General features: G+C 54.4%; 2 protein-coding genes and 1 non-coding gene across 5 annotated transcripts in view; 1 reads left to right on the top strand and 2 right to left on the bottom strand.

Annotated features, from left to right (window-relative positions):
* Window positions 1-5: 5 nt before the first annotated feature.
* Window positions 6-18,910, bottom strand: part of LOC115408860 (vegetative cell wall protein gp1-like) — a 27,679-nt gene continuing 8,774 nt past the window's right edge. Inside the window, exons 2-6 of one of the 2 annotated variants that reach the window (XM_030119822.1) lie at window positions 8,342-8,348; window positions 6,939-7,098; window positions 6,367-6,528; window positions 5,683-5,887; window positions 6-5,610 (exon numbers count right to left, since the gene is read on the bottom strand). In XM_030119822.1, coding sequence (XP_029975682.1) covers window positions 3,888-5,610; window positions 5,683-5,887; window positions 6,367-6,528; window positions 6,939-7,083 — 2,235 coding nt within the window. In that variant the 5' untranslated portion in view covers window positions 7,084-7,098; window positions 8,342-8,348 and the 3' untranslated portion in view covers window positions 6-3,887. Of the gene's footprint in view, window positions 5,611-5,682; window positions 5,888-6,366; window positions 6,529-6,938; window positions 7,220-8,341; window positions 8,349-8,559; window positions 8,749-18,910 lie in introns of those variants that run through there. The other variant, XM_030119814.1, reaches the window with a different exon arrangement.
* trnag-ucc (transfer RNA glycine (anticodon UCC)) lies at window positions 9,868-9,939 on the bottom strand. The gene has a single exon. It is a non-coding gene; the product is annotated as a tRNA-Gly (tRNA).
* Window positions 17,285-18,910, top strand: part of LOC115409387 (CXXC-type zinc finger protein 4-like) — a 3,416-nt gene continuing 1,790 nt past the window's right edge. For both annotated transcript variants that reach the window (XR_003933943.1, XM_030120554.1), the window contains exon 1: window positions 17,285-17,931. Coding sequence is in view for 1 of the 2 variants with exons in the window: in XM_030120554.1 (XP_029976414.1) it covers window positions 17,341-17,931 (591 nt within the window). In the remaining variant the exon portion in view is untranslated. The remainder of the gene's footprint in view (window positions 17,932-18,910) is intronic.

Below are 18,910 nucleotides of genomic sequence, written 5' to 3'. Positions count from 1 at the left end.
TTTAGTTTGGACAGTTTTATTCAGTATATTTTCACACACTTTTTAGAACAGGCTGGTTTAGTTAGGAGACACACGCACGCACGCACACACACACACACACACAAATGATTCTGTAAGATTACTATCTGTCATTGTAAAATCACGATCTCTCCTCCACCTGAAACCTCATGCACACAGGAAGAAGGGGAGAAATCGGAAAACCCAGACAAACCAAAGCAGAATTCATCTGGTTGAACACAGAACCGTCAGATCCGTCTCCGGATTCGAGGACCCAGGTCCAGCGCCAGGTCGGCAGAACACCATCAACCTCACCTGAAGACCCGGGGCTCTCATCAGCGTGACATTTTGAGAATTAGCAGAGGACGCTGAGCTTGATGCCGTTTGGTTAGCTTAGTTTGTTGAAACTGACAGCTAGTCACGAAGGTGAAGTGGTTTAAAATGAAGGTTAACTCAGCTCGAATAAATGACGGCCGAGTCCTGGTTGATTTGTGGCACACATTCAGGCGCAGAGCGAGTCAGACGTCGGTCTGGCCGAGTTCTGGCTTCAGGGTTGGAAAAACCTGATGACAAGTTGGAAGGACGAATGGAGCAGAACCCAGAATAACCAATGAGAAGAGCTGTAGCGTTGTGTGTCACGTTATCAAGAACAACAAACTAACCTTGGCAGCAGGACTCCACCCAAAACCCAAGGCTTCGGCCTTGAAGGTCCGAGGCCTTGGTGTGTTCAACCAATGAACTCTGGGAAAAAGTCACATCGTCCTTTGAATTTGTGCAGCTTCGGGGTTTCTACGAACGAGAACGGCCATCAAGGTTCACTTAGGAAACAACCGGAGTTCTGAACAGTCGGTGAGAACCGGTCAACGTGAGAAACAGTCTGGAACAGAAGGGGAAATGAAAACACGAGACGTGTTTCTGAAAAAGTCACGCAGAACCGAAATCAGCCTAAGAAACGCAGAACAGGAGGGACTCAAGGTGGATTCACCATGAAACGCCGGCTTCATAGTATCAAAGGTTCTCCTCGCCCATCAGACTCGAAGACGGTCTGACTCTGACCTATGTCTTTCTGAGTCTGATGAGCCGGAGAAGGCAGGAGACGGTTCCAGGCGAGTGGACCGAACCCGGACACGTTCCTGCGTCAGCCGGTCCTCTGCGAGGAGAACGCCAGAGGCTGCACGACATTTAGAAACCGACGTTTAGAACACACACGCAAACATTTCTGCAGTCATCCCGGTCAAAAAGTTCACACTCGCGCAGAGCGACGGCAGCTCTATCTAACGCTAGGCTTTAACAGTTGTCAAGTAGAAATGGCACTCGGTAACCATGGAGATATAGAACAGGATTAGTTCAGGTAAACAAACGAAAGGAAACACCATCAACCACAACATCAACCACAACATCAACATCCCACTGCCCCTCCAGCGCTCCGGAGAAGGTCTGCTCTCAGTTCTTCAAACTGACCAACAGGGTCTAGAACCGGCCTTCCAGAACCGCCTGCCGGGTCCCTTCGGTGGCAGGACTCTGGAAACACGATGAGCGTGGAGTAATACGGCGTGGACACAGGGTTCCAGGTCACACAGCGTCCTCCTTCTGGTGTCCACAGCAATCCTGCGGGCCGCACCTTTCCTTTAGACGTCCGAACGGTTCCGTCTGCGGTTCAAGCAACCGACTGACTCTAACGTGATCGGCCAACGAGACGTTTCCGACACAATGAGCATCAAGAGGGCGGAGTCAGTGACCGCCGGAGCAGAAACAGGGGCTGAATCGGTTCTTCTGTGCTCCTCACTAATCAGTAACTGGGCGTTCCGGCACAGGTGTCGGAAATGACCCATTCCCGGTGTAAACAAAGGAACCTTTGTTCCACTAATTTTCCAGGAAGTAAAAACCACCTGTTTAGACTCACTAAGTGAATCTTACCTGATCAGCTCCACCCAGTGAGGCCGAGCCGTTCAGGTCAACCTCTTATGGTCTTTCTCAGGGTTCCAGAGGATCATTTAGACAATGGGTTTGTTTGGAACCAGTAGATCTGAGATATTTCCTATTTCACGGTCTGGGGTTTGACTCCGCCCCGCCGGTGTTTCTGTTGCTTGAACCACAGTCTGAATGTTCTGGTGAAGCTCTAGGTCTCTGGGGACCCTCCTGCAGTCCTCCTGGCTTCTTCAGCGATCTTCCCACTCGGGACTGTCGCAGATGAATGTATTGCTCTTCACTACGTTCCAGGCGACGTGAACCCACCAGCATGTTCTATACAAATGTTACTAACTCTGCGTCTTTGACAAAATATACTTCTACCTCCAAGTCAGTCTGTCACAAAATATCAATATTGACACGTCTATCAAGCCGACAGCGTACGGAACATTAATATGTTACAAGGACAGTCTGAGAACAAGCCCCCTCCCTTTACCAGGACCCGCTCCAAAGGTTCTAGAACCCATTCAGTGGATTAGTGGACCGACCGGGACACGAGACGAAGGAGAGACATCTATGAATGAAGCGTGTTGTTCCGTCCGTCCTCAGAACGAGACAAAGACGGGAACCGTGACGTTCTCGGTCTCTCTTTGGTTCTTTGTTTTCCTCATAAAAGCGACTATTGTTGCCATTTTATTTGGGAGCTTTTTCCTTCAGCGAGAAGCCAACGTACGGGAAGCGCAGATCTAAAGAACAGCCCCCCCTAAATCTGCCCCTGTGACAGACGTTCTCCCGGAGACGTCCCCTGGATGAATGAATCAGTCTGTCAGCTGTCAGCCATTCTGAATCATCCTCCTACAGCGGACGGTCTGTCTCCGGAACGTCACCCCGTCTCCGTCATCCGCTGTCGCGCTGCGCTATTTCAAGTACCGCGGCCGAACGTGGCGTCACGCTGAGCTCGACGCCGGGTCGCGGATCCGCGGCTACCGGGTTCCTCGGAGAACGTCGTGGGCCGAGTCTGACCGGGCCACTCTGTACGGCCTACCTGCGAGTTCCCAGGTTCATCCTATAGTCCGACGACATGCACGGAACCGACCATCAACGGCTGCACGGATACGACGGCTTCTCAATGCTAACGCCGCTAACTTAAGCTAGGACGCCTGTGTCCCTGGCAGAACCGTGAAACTAAAAGCAGTTTGGATGGACAGTTCCTTCCTCCCAGATTCCTTAAATGAAGCCACACAACAAACAGCATGTTCCACCTTCCGAACTAGAACACCGCGACGAGATTCCCGGAAGTGTCTGAGGCCCCGTTCACACGACAACAATTCAAGCGAAAAGTCGGAAAACTTCCGAGTGTCCGTTTGCACGACAACGGTGCTGACAGCCACTGGACGCGCAATTTCTTGAAAGTGGCTTCGGAGGTGGAACTCGTCTCAGTGGAAACGGGAAAATGCAGATTTTCTGAAACTCTGCTCAGTTGTTCTGCACATGCTCAGTATGACAATCAGAGCGATGTCAGTCCAGGTTCTCGTGGTCCTGATCCTGGTTCCAATCTGGGTAGTTTTAGAATCTTCAGTAACCGTATGAACAACCGAACATGGTGTTTGTGTTCTCCGTTGTTAACATTCTAATGTTCTCTGCAGCACGTGTGTGTGGTTTCATGACTAAAACTCGTGTTCCCGCAGGCTAGCTACCGTTTTCTCCCGTTTCCACGGAAACACACCGTTTTCAAAACGTCATGTAATCGTGACACTTTTCTGAAACGAAAAAGCAAAAGTGCTGCCGTGTGAACGGGGCCTCACGTCGCTCCTTCGAAGACGCTCTCCTTCGTTCCGCGGGTTGTTCCCGGCCGCCGCCGCCGCCGGCCCGACGCGTCAACACTTGGCACTCCAGCACATTTGGAAGCGGTGGTGTAATGAGAGCTACGTCCGCCGGGGACCAGACTCTTACGTCCGGCCCTGCCCCGCCCGCCCCGCCCGTCACACCGTCTCCATGGCGATCGCAGCCTTGCCTCCGTCCGGGCACGGGGGCGTGGCCGCGGCGGTACACAGTGTCAGTGCTGCCCCCGCGGTGGTGCGCTGACCTCTGGCGGGACAGTCCATGCTGTCGTGGAGGTCGGGGTGGACGCCTGCTTTCTCCTCCTCCACCCCTCTTCCTCCCCCTTCCAGCTCCGCCTTGCCCTCCTCCTTCACCTCCTCCTCTTCCTCCTCCTCCTCCTCCTCCTTCACGCGACACCGGCACACCTCGATGCCGGAGTCCCCGGTCAGCCTGCGGTGCCGGTACTGACTCTCGTCTGCCCCCACGTCGTCTTCGTCGTCCTCCTCCTCCTGCTCCTCCTCGCCGCCCCCCCACGGCGCCGGCCCGGGCTCAAACACATCCACACAGGGCGAGAAGACGGTCTGCTTCGGGGGGGACTGCGTGGCCCGGGGGGAGGGGGACAGGGAGGAGGCGTGGCCTGAGGAGCACCCCCCCTTATCGGGCTGGCCGAGAGCAGTGAGGGGGTCCAGGAGCAGCGCCGGGGTGGGGAGGGGGGCTGGGGAGGGGGGTGAGGGAGGGGTGAGCACCCCTGGGGCTGCATGGGGGGACAAAGCAGACTCGGAGTCCACGGTGATCACCGGGCAGGACGAGGGAGGAGACGCTGGTGACGGAACCGCCAGAACCGGGCACGGGTAAGGCAGAGGGTCTGATCCAGAACCCGCCTGGAAGTCCGGGACCAACGAGGGAGTCGGGTCTGACTGAGCAGCGCCTGGGTAGTCCGGAGCTGCAGCCGAATCCGGGCAAAACAAGACCCCAGAGAGAGAGCCGGGACTGGACGGCCCCTGAACCACACCCGGTTCAGGCGACACCGCCGGGTCAACGCACTGAGCCGACGTAGGGGATGGAGGATCTGTCCCCGGGGTCACAGAGGGGTCAACAACCGAGTCCGAGACTCTGGTCGCCACAGGGGTCACAGAGAGGTCCACGTCGGAGTCCGAGACCCTCGGAGTAGCCGGTTGCTGACTTGGTGCAACATCTGAATCTACTGGATCTGCCGGAACACTCAGAAGGCATAGTTCTAGGTTCCTCAGTCCAACAGGAGCTGGGATAAGTCCAGATGCTGCCGGGACCGACCCACTGCCCGGATCTGGGTCCAGGACCAAAGTTCTAACAGTGTGTGAGGATGGTTCTGATGTGGGGCTACACGGAACTACGGCAGAATCTAAAGTTCTGGCTGAAGCAAGATCTTCCAGAGCGGTCGGGACCATGGGACTGTTGGAGGCACTGTCTGCTGGGGGGGGACACCCCAAAGCTGAGGTGGACTTTGGGGCGGGGACAGACTGGGGGTCCACACGGGGACCAGGTGGGGAACTGGAGCTACAGGCGCTAACTGTTGGGAGGTGTGGTTCTGGTTCCAGCTGCTGCGCAGTGGGGAGGATGGGTTCTGGACCGGGAGGAGAGGCGGCCCCGGTGACGATCGCCACGGTAACAGTCTGGTCGGGAACCGACGGGTCCGTGGCATCGGGTTCCTGAGATCCGGCTCCGTCTGCGCCGCTCATGTCGATGGAAACGGCGGCGATGGTCTCCAAGGTGACGTCGAGGGCGAGGGGAGCGGCGTCGCTGGGCGTGGAGGCGTGGCTGGTGTCGGTCTCGTAGGTGATGGGAGCGGAGAGGGAGGAGCTACAGGGGGAGGAGGGGCAGCAGGAGTCGCAGGAACAGCTGGAACTGCAGGAGACAGAGACAGGACTCAGTGGGGGGTAGAGACCGCCGTCAGCCTCGCCTCACGGCGCCCCCTACCTGTTGTCCGAGCTCAGAGACGACGGGCCGTCGCTCAGCGGGTGGTGCAGCAGGGGGCCGTGCTGCGTCAGCAGGTGGGGGTCAGCGGCGCGCGGGGGCTGCGGGTACCGAGGGGTGGTGAAGACAGAGCTGTAGGGCGGCGGCGGCGTGGACGGCTGGGCCGCCACCTCCTCGTAGGACGGCAGCTTCAGAGAGGCCAGGAAACCTGGGGGGCAGAACACGGGGCTGACGCAAGCTCCACACGCCGAGGGGGGGGGGCGGCGGGGGTGTAACAGATACTTTTGCCATAAATATATTTAAAAAAACTCATAACTTAATCACCTAAAGCCATCTCGAACATCGAAAAGGTCTTTAACCACTCGAACGTCTAAAACGTCAAGATCTTAGATGACGTATTGAACATCTAAGACATCGTGAACATCTGAACTGAATGTCTAAAGCAGAGGAGTCCAAACGGCGTCCTGCAGGTCCGGCGTCCTGCAGGTCTCAGACCTCCCCCGGCTGCAGCACCCCTGATAGAGAGCTCGTGATTGCAGAGTTTCTAGAAGCTCGATGGAGACGATACCTTCAGATTCAGAGGTGCTGAAGCAGGTCCAGGAGGACTGCGGCCGGACACCCTGATCTCAAACATCTAGACCGAGTTAAACAGGAAGGACGCCCGCATGCTGGCGATCGGGGCCTTACTGAGGTCCAGCATGGAGGACGGGTAGGAGCTGGCTCCGTGGTAGGCCAGCAGGCTGATCTCCCGCTGCCGCTGCTGCTGCTGCACTCGCTGCTTGGCTCGGCGGTGGCGGTAGGCACAGCAGCAGCTGAAGACGATGAGGACGGTCCACAGCATCCAGAACCCTGCGGGGCACAGAGAAACCGCGTCAGACCGGCAGGGGCCGCGTCAGTCCGGCAGGGACCGCGTCAGTCCGGCAGGGGCCGCGTCAGACCGGCAGGGACGGGGTCAGACCGGCAGGGACCGCGTCAGTCCGGCAGGGACAGTATCAGACCAGGAGAGACCACCCTGTTGCCCCGTCTGTTACTGATTACTGATACCCCCCTGTGTTGCCCCCCCTCTGGTACTTACACCCTCCTGTTGCCCCCACCATTTGGCACTGACCCCCCTGATACTAATACCACCCTGTTGCCCCTGCCCGGTACTGACCCCCCCCGTTACTGATATTCCCTTGTTGCCCCCCCCCTTCTGGTAATGATATTCCCCTGTTGCCCCCTCCGCTGGTACTGATACCCCCCCTCCCCCCGGTACTCACACCACAGCTCGTAGTAGTAGGTGCAGCAGCCCGTCTCGCCGCAGCAGTGTCCCGTCTCGCACAGATACCCCCCGTCGGCCGTGGCCCCGGGGCAGTACCGCGGTCTCCCCAGCAGGGGCAGGCTGCCACCGGAGTGGTACTCCATGGACCCCCGCTCCGCCTGTTTCCCTCCGGACGGGCTACATGCTCCACCCTCCTCCGCCTCAACCTTCAAACCTCCGTCTGCTCGGCTGGAGAGTTCACTGCTCCAAGTTCTACATGGTCAGGACGACGGGTCGGTTCTGGGGGGTTCAGAGAGGGGGGGAAACAGTTTATTGATATGTACAAACACAGTAATCAATCAATCAATCAATCAATCAAAGCCATATTCAATCACTATGTTTACATTTTAACAGCAGATTTAGCAGCATTAGCATGAGCTTGTTTACTATAGTTTTAACATTTTGAGCAAAGCGGCACCCTGAGCATGTTTAGCTTACTCTTAGCTTTAGCATTTTAGCATACCCACACCATTAGCAGGTTTAGCATACTCTTAGCTTTAGCATTATATCATACCCACAGCATTAGCATGTTTAGCAGACTCTTAGCTTTAGCATTTCAGTATAATCACAGCATTAGCATGGTTAACATACTCTTAGCTTTAGCGTTTTATCATACCCACAACATTAGCATGTTTAGCATATTCTTAGCTTTAACATTTTAGCAGACCTATAGCATGAGCATATTTAACGTACACTTAGCTTTAGTGTGTATTCATACCCAGAGCATTAGCATGCTTAGCAAACTGTTAGCTTTAGCATTTTAGCATAACTACAGCATTAGTATGTTTACCATACTCTCAGCTTTATCATTATAGCATACCCACAGCATTAGCAGCATTAGCATATTTAGCATACTCTTAGCTTCAGCACTTTAGCATACCCATTGCTTTAGTATGTTTAGTATACTATTAGTTTTAGTGTTTTAACATGTCCGCAGCATTAGCATGTTTACCAAAGTTTGAACGTAAGCCTGAGCAGGAGAGTGCTAGCATTAGCATGCTATTAAATGGTAAATATTCTATAGGCATATAAGTACATAGGGCTTTCTACACTGCATTAACATATTCACCCATTACTGTTACTGTTTTTAGTGTGTTTAGCATACTGTTAGCATTAGCATATTTACTGGAGTATTTGCATACTTGCAGCCTGAGCATGTTGGGTGTTAGCGTTAAGAGAGGACAGTCGCTCCCTTTGATCCAGCATGCTAACTTTCAGGAAACCTACTTTTCCCCAGAGACCGTCAGAAAGGTTCCTACAAACTTTGTCAGCTTGGATCAACTTTACCGGAGCGCTCGTCGCTCCCCGCGCGCTGCTCTCCGCTCCAGGGCTTTTTTTAGGCTTTATTTCCAAGCCTGGAACAACCCCCCTCCCCTCGCGTGCACGCGCGCTCTCCCCATTCGCTGCTGCTGCAGTGGTATTATGGGGTTCTGCAGTGCTGCGCGCACACGCACGCGCGCAGAGCGGTAAACATGACGGCGGGTGGTCGGTGGAGGCGTCGCGCGCGCGCACACACAGACACCCACAGAGGGCCCGTGTGTCCCTCGGTGATGAAGATGATGGAGAGGAAGAGCACTGACCGTCCGGGGCGCTCCCCGGGAAATCCTCCGGTGGTCGGGCCGCCTCATGCCGCCCCGGGTCCGGCTGCGGGCCGCGGCGCCTCGCCGTGCGGCTGTCGGTGTGTCGGTGCCTCCTCTTCCTCCTCCTCTTCCTCCCCGGTACGACCCTCCGCAAGCCCCGCCGCCATCCGCGCCAGCGGCACGACGAGACCGCGCGGCACGGCGTTCACGCGCACGTCTGGCCACTTCCGGAGGCCTTCAAAGTAAACCCAAGGGTTTTGTTTTTGTTTTTTCCCCCTTGTTCAAACTTCTACTTTTAAGACATTTCAAGTCAGTAAAATCAGAGGACAAACGACACCAAACAAATCAATTTTCCTTGCTACTTTCTCTAGTTTTTGAATATTTCTTCAATTTTGAATTCAGTTTTTGAACTTTGTTTTCTTCTTTTTGAACAACAAATATTTCATGGCTTTAAATTTATTTTGTAAGAAAAACAAAATGGCTTTTTCATTAATTCGATTTTTCCCCAGACACATTTTTCATGAATGTAATTCAAATTATATTTTTAAATACATAATAACACAACTTTCATCATAAAAATAAACCAATGATGACTATTCCTATAAAGGACACACAGCAATCTTTTCAGCCAGTCTCCTGATTTCAACTGACAAATAAAACCAGTTTTCCTTAGTGTGAAGATTAAAAAAAAAAATGAAAGTTTAAAATGAATTTAAAGCTAAATAATAAAATGATAAAAATAAAAATGAAATAAAATAAAATGATTATTCTTTAAAGATGTATAGTGTCGCTTTGAGAATCTACAAACATCGAATTGCTTTGACTTCAGTCTTATTTTGTAGGAGCAGATAGTCACCCGGATGTTGAGGTGTGTTTATCATGTTGACCGGGACAGTGAGCCGATATGAGAGGCCTCTCACAGGCGCACTGAGATCAACTGAGCCAAACTGAACAGAAGAAAGAAACAAAAACTGTTTTTATATTGATTATTTTAAATAAATGAGAAAAGTAATAATCCTGTAAATTAATTACAACAAACACTTCCGGTTTCTGCTGCGAACGTGACGGACGCTCCTTGCTGTGATTGGCTGGGGGGACTGAGCTGGGAGCCAATCAGCGTGTGAGCTGAGGAAACCGCTCCTAGCAACAAGGGGACACACACACACACACACACACACGGACATAGATATAGAAATACAGACAGACATCGTCACTCAGAAGGACTTTTAGACATGAAAATACGTTCTTTGATTCTTAGACCGTCCTAACAGAAATATCTTAAATGTTCACCGGGGGAAAAAGTGACTCTGCGTTGGCCGGGAATCGAACCCGGATCAACTGCTTGGAAGGCAGCTATGCTGACCATTATACCACCAACGCGAGCTGATGCAGACAGTTCCATCACACATTTTATAGACATCAGAATAGCTAACAACAGTTATTAAAGTTAATTTTTCTGTTTGCTTTTAATTAAAAGACAAAGACAGTTTTAATTCCAATTTATTAATGAAACACTAAATACAGAAACAGTCATCTGAGGCCACTTTAGAGAAAGAAAGGAAACTTCCACATGAGCAAGGAGAGGAGGGAAAGGAAAACTCCTCAACAGGGAGAACCTTTCTGCAGAACCAGACCATCAGAGGAGGCTCAAGAGAGAGAGAACAAGATCAGGACAGAGACAAAGAACAATGAGCAAACAGAACCAGCAACACAGATATTCAGAATAAGCAAACAGATTCAAATGTAAAAACAAAGCATGAACACAAACTGGCGTCACAGACGAACTACATACCTAGAAAGGAAACAATCGGACTGATAATCCCTTCCAGGCCTCAGAAACAGCAGATCCCGTCAGGAAACATTCATCCTGTTCGAAGGCCAGCGAGTTGTTCCAACAGTTCTGTGACCGAGAACCAGCGGGTTCTATCCCAGACCTGTTAGAACTGACCTCCAGCAGATAAAAACCCTCTGAAGACTGTGGACTAAAGACCAGAACCTGAGAAATGGAGACAGACCTTCAGTCCGAACTGCGCTCAACTTCACAGGACTCAGCCCGGATCACTTCATTGAGAGGGCCGGTTTCCTGGCTCTGGAGAAAGTCTCCTCTGAGCCTGGTTCTACAAGGTCTGGGTCTACAGAAAGTGTCCTCAGGGTCTGGTTCTGCAGAAAGTCTGCTCAGGGTCTGGTTCTAGAGAAAGTGTCCTCAGGGTCTGGTTCTACAGAAAGTCTGCTCAGGGTCTGGTTCTAGAGAAAGTGTCCTCAGGGTCTGGTTCTACAGAAAATGTCCTCAGGGTCTGGTTCTACAGAAAGTGTCCTCAGGGTCTGGTTCTGCAGAAAGTCTGTTCAGGGTCTGGTTCTACAGAAAGTGTCCTCAGGGTCTGGTTCTACAGGAAGTCTGCTCAGGGTCTGGTTCTACAGAAAGTGTCCTCGGGGTCTGGTTCTGCAGAAAGTCTCCTCACGGTCTGGTTCTACAGAAAGTCTTCTCAGGGTCTGGTTCTGCAGAAAGTCTGCTCAGGGTCTGGGTCAACAGAAAGTGTCCTCAGGGTCTGGTTCTACAGAAAGTGTCCTCAGGGTCTGGTTCTACAGAAAGTCCCCTCAGGGTCTGGTTCGACAGAAAGTGTCCTCAGGGTCTGGTTCTACAGAAAGTCTGCTCAGGGTCTGGTTCTACAGAAAGTCTCCTCAGGGTCTGGTTCTACAGAAAGTGTCCTCAGGGTGTGGTTCTGCAGAAAGTCTCCTCAGGGTCTGGTTCTGCAGAGAGTCTGCTCAGAGTCTGGTTCTGCAGAAAGTCTCCTCAGGGTCTGGTTCGACAGAAAGTCTCCTCACGGTCTGGTTCTGCAGAAAGTCTCCTCAGGGTCTGGTTCTACAGAAAGTCTCCTCAGGGTCTGGTTCTGCAGAAAGTCTCCTCAGGGTCTGGTTCTACAGAAAGTCTCCTCAGGGTCTGGTTCTACAGAAAGTGTCCTCAGGGTCTGGTTCTACAGAAAGTCTGCTCAGGGTCTGGTTCTACAGAAAGTCTCCTCAGGGTCTGGTTCTACAGAAAGTGTCCTCAGGGTGTGGTTCTGCAGAAAGTCTCCTCAGGGTCTGGTTCTGCAGAGAGTCTGCTCAGAGTCTGGTTCTGCAGAAAGTCTCCTCAGGGTCTGGTTCGACAGAAAGTCTCCTCACGGTCTGGTTCTACAGAAAGTCTCCTCAGGGTCTGGTTCTACAGAAAGTCTCCTCAGGGTCTGGTTCTACAGAAAGTGTCCTCAGGGTCTGGTTCTGCAGAAAGTCTGCTCAGGGTCTGGTTCTACAGAAAGTCTCCTCAGGGTCTGGTTCTGCAGAAAGTCTGCTCAGGGTCTGGTTCTGCAGAAAGTCTCCTCAGGGTCTGGTTCTGCAGAAAGTCTCCTCAGGGTCTGGTTCTACAGAAAGTGTCCTCAGGGTCTGGTTCTGCAGAAAGTCTGCTCAGGGTCTGGTTCTACAGAAAGTCTCCTCAGGGTCTGGTTCTACAGAAAGTCTGCTCAGGGTCTGGTTCTGCAGAAAGTCTCCTCATGGTCTGGTTCTGCAGAAAGTCTCCTCAGGGTCTGGTTCTGCAGAAAGTCTGCTCATGGTCTGGTTCTGCAGAAAGTCTCCTCAGGGTCTGGTTCTGCAGAAAGTCTCCTCACGGTCTGGTTCTGCAGAAAGTCTCCTCAGGGTCTGGTTCTGCAGAAAGTCTCCTCTCGGTCTGGTTCTGCAGAAAGTCTCCTCAGGGTCTGGTTCTACAGAAAGTCTCCTCAGGGTCTGGTTCTGCAGAAAGTCTGCTCAGGGTCTGGTTCGACAGAAAGTCTCCTTAGGGTCTGGTTCTGCAGAAAGTCTCCTCAGGGTGTGGTTCTAGAGAAAGTCTCCTCAGGGTCTGGTTCTACAGAAAGTCTCCTCAGGGTCTGGTTCTACAGAAAGTCTGCTCAGGGTCTGGTTCTACAGAAAGTGTCCTCAGGGTCTGGTTCTGCAGAAAGTCTGCTCAGGGTCTGGTTCTACAGAAAGTGTCCTCAGGGTCTGGTTCTACAGAAAGTCTCCTCATGGTCTGGTTCTGCAGAAAGTCTCTTCAGGGTCTGGTTCTGCAGAAAGTCTCCTCAGGGTCTGGTTCTACAGAAAGTCTCCTCAGGGTCTGGTTCTGCAGAAAGTCTCTTCAGGGTCTGGTTCTGCAGAAAGTCTCCTCAGGGTCTGGTTCTACAGAAAGTCTCCTCAGGGACTGGTTCTACAGAAAGTCTCCTCAGGGTCTGGTTCTGCAGAAAGTCTCCTCAGGGTCTGGTTCTACAGAAAGTCTCCTCACGGTCTGGTTCTGCAGAAAGTCTCCTCAGGGTCTGGTTCTGCAGAAAGTCTCCTCAGGGTCTGGTTCGACAGAAAGTCTCCTCAGGGTCTGGTTCGACAGAAAGTCTCCTCAGGTTCTGGTTCTGCAGAAAGTCTCCTCAGGGTCTGGTTCGACAGAAAGTCTCCTCAGGGTCTGGTTCTGCAGAGTTCTTCGTCTCCTCTCCTCTTTCTCAGTGAAATCCCTTGAAGTAACGGAGTTTGTTTGAATGGAGAAAAAATGAACTGAAAATAGAAAAAAACTAAAGAAAAATCATAGAAAATAGAAATACAAAAGTACAAAACTCTAAAAATAGTCGAGGAAAACGACTCAAGAATAAAACAAAAGACAAGGACACGATAGAAAACGGAAGAAAAACAAGAGAATCCAACAAAACTGAGTAAAACTGTAGAAAGCAGCCTCTCATTCACTCCCTCTCCTTCCCGCGCTTCACAGGCAGCCAGCCAATCAGATGCTCTGTCTCACGCCTCGCGCCCCCCTCCACCACCCCTCCACCACACACACACACACACACACACACACACACACACACACACACACACACACAAAACCACCCCGCAAGCACGGCACGCTGCTAACGGCGGGAGAGCACGAGCTGTCTGACACACACACACACACACACACACACACACACACACACACACACACACACACACACACACACACACACACACACCCTCCGCCGCGTCGCGAGAACGATGAACGTATCCGTTCATAACCTCCGCCATTATTCACCCCCTCCCATGGTGGCGGTGTGTGTGTCTCTTTCCTGGAGCTCCCCCCCCCCCCCGCCCGCAGGGTCTCCTCCTCGCTTCGACCGGGCTAATTTACCCCCCAGCTCCACCCCCTCCCCCCTCCATCACCTCCCCCTCCCCTCTCCGCCTCGCGCTCACTCGTGCCAAGCCCAGGTGATTATCCATCCGCCCCCCGTTATCCGTTACCCCCCCCCCCCCCCCCCCCAGCTCCCCCGCCTCCCTCCTCCTCCTCAGTACCAACAGACCGACAAATCCCTCCCGGTGCTCCTTTCTCTCCCCCCTCCTCCTCCTCCTCCTCCTCCTCCTCCTCCTCCTCCTCCTCTCCTCTCTCTGTCTCCTTCCCCGCCAGCCATGATCCGTGGCGGGCTAATTCCCAGACGGTCTTTTTCCTCCTCTCCTTCCTCCTCCTCCTCCTCCTCCTCCTCCTCCTCCTCTCCTCCTCCTCCTCCTCGCGGGCCCGGTAAGTACCAGCGGCGGCGGCGGCGCCGTCCATCTTCTGGGTTCCTCCTCCTCCTCCTCCTCCTCTCTCTCGGTCGGACCGCATGCTGCGTTCACGGTATTTATCGGTTCTTATCGGCTCTTTTTTTTTTCCTCCCTCATTGACCCCCCCTCCCCCCCATCACCACCACCTCCCCTCCCCCCTCCCCTCCCCTCCCCCCTCCCCTCCGCGCCGTGCCTGCGGGGGGAGGGGGTGTTAATGTGTCGCGTGGGGAGAGCCGTTCTTCCCCTCGCGGCCGGTGGCCACCGTGACCTTCTGTCGGAGCTCGCGCCGCCCGGTTGACCAGACAGGGTAATTAGTTACGCCTCGGGGGAGAGGAGGGGGGAGGGGGAGGGGGGCGGAGGGGAGGGTGGTGTGGGAGCGAGAGGATGCACACACACTCACACACACACACGCACGCACGCTCGACGCACGCACGCACACACACACACACACGCATTTTCACACCAGCTCCGCACGCGCGCTCTCCCGTCGAGGCGTTTGTTTTCCTTTTTCTGCGCACACACTTGTGCACGCTCGCGTGCACGACGGCGTGCACACCAGCACACATTTCACACTCATTCCCACACATTTTGAAAGGCTGCTAGCTGTGCGCACACGCACACACACACACACACGCACACTCACACACACACACATACACACATCAGGCTTTTCAGGCAGGTTTGTTCAGGCGTGTTTGTGCACGTGCACGCAGGGGTCAAAGGTCAGCTTGTCAGTCCTGTCAGTGTATATAATTACACTTTTATATATTTTTTTCACCTCTTTCTTCTTCTCTGCTCTAAAACTCTCCTCTTCATCTTGCTCCTGAGTTGTTCCAAATCATAGCTTCGTCAGGGGCCAACCGGCGGGTCGCTCGCCGGACGCCATGATCCGCTTGAGGTCACGGCTTCCTCAGGGTCCGTCAGGTGTTTTCAGGGTCACGGTTTCCTTGGGGTCTGCCGGGTGTCTCGGACATGCGGAGGTCTGGATTCGTTTGGGGTCATGGCTTCCTCAGGATCCGCCCGGTGTCTCATTCTGCCTGGTGTCTCGGTCCGCCGGGTGTCTCGGTCCGCCCGGTGTCTCATTCTGCCTGGTGTCTCGGTCCGCCGGGTGTCTCGGTCCGGTTGGTCCTGGGTGACTGCTTCACGCCAGCTTCTCACTCTCGTCAGACACCCCAAGGCACTCGAGGCCAGATCTGAGCGGGGTCTGAAGGTGTCTCGCACCCCGGGACGTCCGAGCTGTTCGGGGTCACGGGTTCATGTTGGGACCTTGCCGCTGCTGGAAGTACCTTGACTCCTCGGACCTGAACGTGGCGGTGAAGGCGCGGTGCCTGGAGAGTGACGGCCCGTCACCCAAACTGGCAAAGCAGCAGTGCGTTTTGACGCTCCGGAGAAGTCCTGAGGCTGGATCCTCTGGAGTTTGCGGTGTTGCGGCGCGGTGTCCAGGGGGGTTGAACGTCTGGCGCAGTGACGTCCAGCCGTCATGCTGTCTGATTTTCTTCTTTTCAGACAAACAGGTTTTTTTCAACAACATGTTTGGACGGCCTCCCTCGGAAACGTCATCTGGTGCTGTCGGGCGACAGTTCTTTTGTCTGCTGGCGTCACACCAGATCACATTTCTGAAGAAGACGGGAGAACTCTGTCCAAACATGTCAAGGTATGCTGAAAAAAAGCTTCTTGAAAAGAAGAAAGCGAAGTACATCTAGAAGTGTTGGTGTTGAACGCCTCAGAGCCCGACGTATGGAACGTAGACTCTCTCCATCTGACGCCTCGGAGTCCAACTCCGTGTGTCGTCCGGAAGCTTGGCGGTCTCTCGGGACCGGCTCTGACGGCTGCTGCCCTGAGCTCGAGGCGTTGCTGAGGACAGTCTGACATTTTGGACAGTCGGCTCCGGGGTTTTGGAGAGCACCACTGGACCGGACTGAGACTGAAACTGAGCGACACGTCGTGGGGGATGAAGGAACTGTTTCAGCGGTACAACAGAGCTTGACCTCGGACCTCCAGCAGGAAGGCGGGCTGTTCCATCCAGTGAGTGAGAATCTGCTCACTCATTCGCTTTCCTCTCATTCGCAGAGAAACTGCTACGCTAGCTGCTCGCCGACCTCCTCGTCTACCTGGTGTGCACACGTGGGTGCGCACGTGTGCGTGTGTTTGTATGTGTGAGCCCGCCTGAGGCCATGTCGGGCATGACGAGCGGCGTGTGCGTGGAGAGTGACCTCTCCTCAATGCTCCAGAGAAGCTCCGCCCCCTCGCACCATCATCCGACTCACCACGGATACGGTGGACAGGGACAGGTGAGCTGGACTTCGGTCCTGAGGAGGTGGAGGTCTACAGGAGCCTCGGCCCAGGACCCAGCCTTTCTCTACCCTGTTCGTGATCCCATTGTACCCCTGTTGTAACCCTGTTGTCCCTGTTTTATCCCTGTTGCACCCGTTGTACCTGTTGCAATCCCGTTTGTATCCATTGTATCCCCTTGCACCCCTGTTGTAACCCGTTGTGCCTCCCATGTACCCCCTTTAACTCCTTGCACCCCAAGAACCCCTGGTGTAATCCTGTTTGTACCCATTGTAACCTCTTGCACCTCCTTGTACCCCTTGCACCCCCGTAGTACTCTTTAAACCCCTGCTGCCCCCCTCTTGCACCCCCACTTGTAACCCTTGTACCCCTGTTGCACCTCCCCCCTTCCACCCCCGTTGTAACCCCGTTGCACCCTGTCGCCCCCTGCAGGTTTCGAGTCTCGCCCCGATGCTGGACTACACCACCGAGATGGACCGCTACCGCTCGTCTATCGCCAACTTCTACAAGACCAACGTCAACATGAACATGAACGTCACAAACTTCCCTCAGTCGGCCAAACTCGCTGCCCGGCTGGCGGCCGCCGCTCCCATCTTCCCCCCGACCGCCGCCAGGCTGGGCGCCATGGCGACGGCACCCTGGGGCTGCCACGACAACATGAACATGAACATGAACCATCCGGCGGCCGTGTTCTGGGGCCGACCCAAGCCGGTGGCCGCTGCGCCGGCGCCACACCACCCCCACCACGCCCACCACCACTCCTCGGCCACGCCCGGGCACATGACCTCCCCGCACCCCCACGGGACCGCCGCGCACCAGGGCGGCAGCGGGGCCGGAGGTGGGGGAGGCGGGGGTAGCGGCGAGGGGGGAGGATCTGAGAAGCACGGACATACAACCTCACTTCCTGTCGCACAGGCAGCCGCGCACCATCACCCCATGGCGCCCGGCAACGGGAACTTCCTTCCCGGGTACGGCGCCGGGGCAGATTGCGGTGGCATGAACAAGCAGGGACACGCCCACACGGACATGATGGGCCTGTCAGAGGGAGGGAGCGGCAATGGGGGCGGGGTTATGGGTGGCAGCTTCCTGGGGGGGCTTGGATTACCCCCTGGGGTCATCGTCATGGCGATGGGGTCGGCGGGGGGCGGGATAACGGACGCCAGCAGCGCTTTCCAGATGACGGGCGGCCAGCGGGCGCTGACGGACTGCCAGCAGCACACTAACTCCTCCCCCTGCCCCTCCTCCTCCTCGCCCTCGTCATCCGGTGTGGCCACGGCGGCAGCGGCGGCGGCGGCGGCCGGCGGGACTGGGGGCGGGGTCTCCCTGTCCTCTTCCTCGTCCTCCTCCTCGGGGACGGTGGCGAAGAGGAAGAGGAAGCGCTGCGGGGTGTGCGGACCGTGCCGGCGCCTCATCAACTGCGGCGTATGCTCGTCCTGCCGCAACCGCAAGACGGGTCACCAGATCTGCAAGTTCAGGAAGTGTGAGGAGCTGAAGAAGAAACCCGGAGGGGGAGGGGGGATGCTGGAGGTGAGGGGCCGCACACACACACACACACACACACACACACATGCACACACACACACGCACACAGGTGACTGGTTCCTAACAGAACGTTTCGGTTCTCTGCTGTGTCAGGACCCCGGGTTCTTTAAGGTCTCTGCTCCATGAACTGTGTGTGTGTGTGTGTGTGTGTGTGTGTGTGTGTGTGTGTGTGTGTGTGTGTGTGTGTGGGCATGTGTGTGTCCATCCGGGGTTTGACGCCAACACGCTGGTGTCACTGTTAGCACACACACACACTGTTGTGTCTGGTCTTCTGGTTAAATACTACAAGTGTGTGTGTGTGTGTGTGTGTGTGTGTGTGTGTGTGTGTGTGTGTGTGTGTGTGTGTGTGTGCAGATGGTGGGTGGTGAAAAGCGAGAGCCCGGTCCCTGCTGAGGTCTGGCAATCTGCCAACACACACACACACACACACACACACTCCACTGATTCACGGTGATAAAGCGAGCTGGAGAGCTCAAGGAAGAGGAGAATATTTATGCTATCTACTGCTGAGAGTGTGTGTGTGTGTGTGTGTGTGTGTGTGTGTGTGTGTGTGCATGTGTGTCTGTGTGTGTGTGTGTGTGTGTGTGTGTGTGTGTGTGGTGAGAATTAGTGCTGATCAATAATTCATTGACAGCTCTGTTCGACCTCACTGATGACTCCATAGATCTCTGTCTCGCTTACACACACACACACACACACACACACAGACATGCACGCGCGCACAGGCACACACACACACACACACACACACACACACACACACACACACACACACACACACACACACACACACACACACACACACACACACACACACACACACAGAGGCACTAATTATTCCCTTCTCTGCATTTGTGTGAGGACACACCTCAGCACAGCACGTGTGTGTGTGTGTGTGTGTGTGTGTGTGTGTGTGTGTGTGTGTGTGTGAGATGCTGAATTAGCCACCATAATCTTCCTCAAT

This window comes from Salarias fasciatus, chromosome 3 (genome assembly GCF_902148845.1).
Source record: "Salarias fasciatus chromosome 3, fSalaFa1.1, whole genome shotgun sequence".
Taxonomy (NCBI): domain Eukaryota; kingdom Metazoa; phylum Chordata; class Actinopteri; order Blenniiformes; family Blenniidae; genus Salarias; species Salarias fasciatus.
The sequence above is the reverse complement of the archived record's forward strand: the minus strand, read 5'-3'. Positions and strand labels throughout refer to the sequence as shown.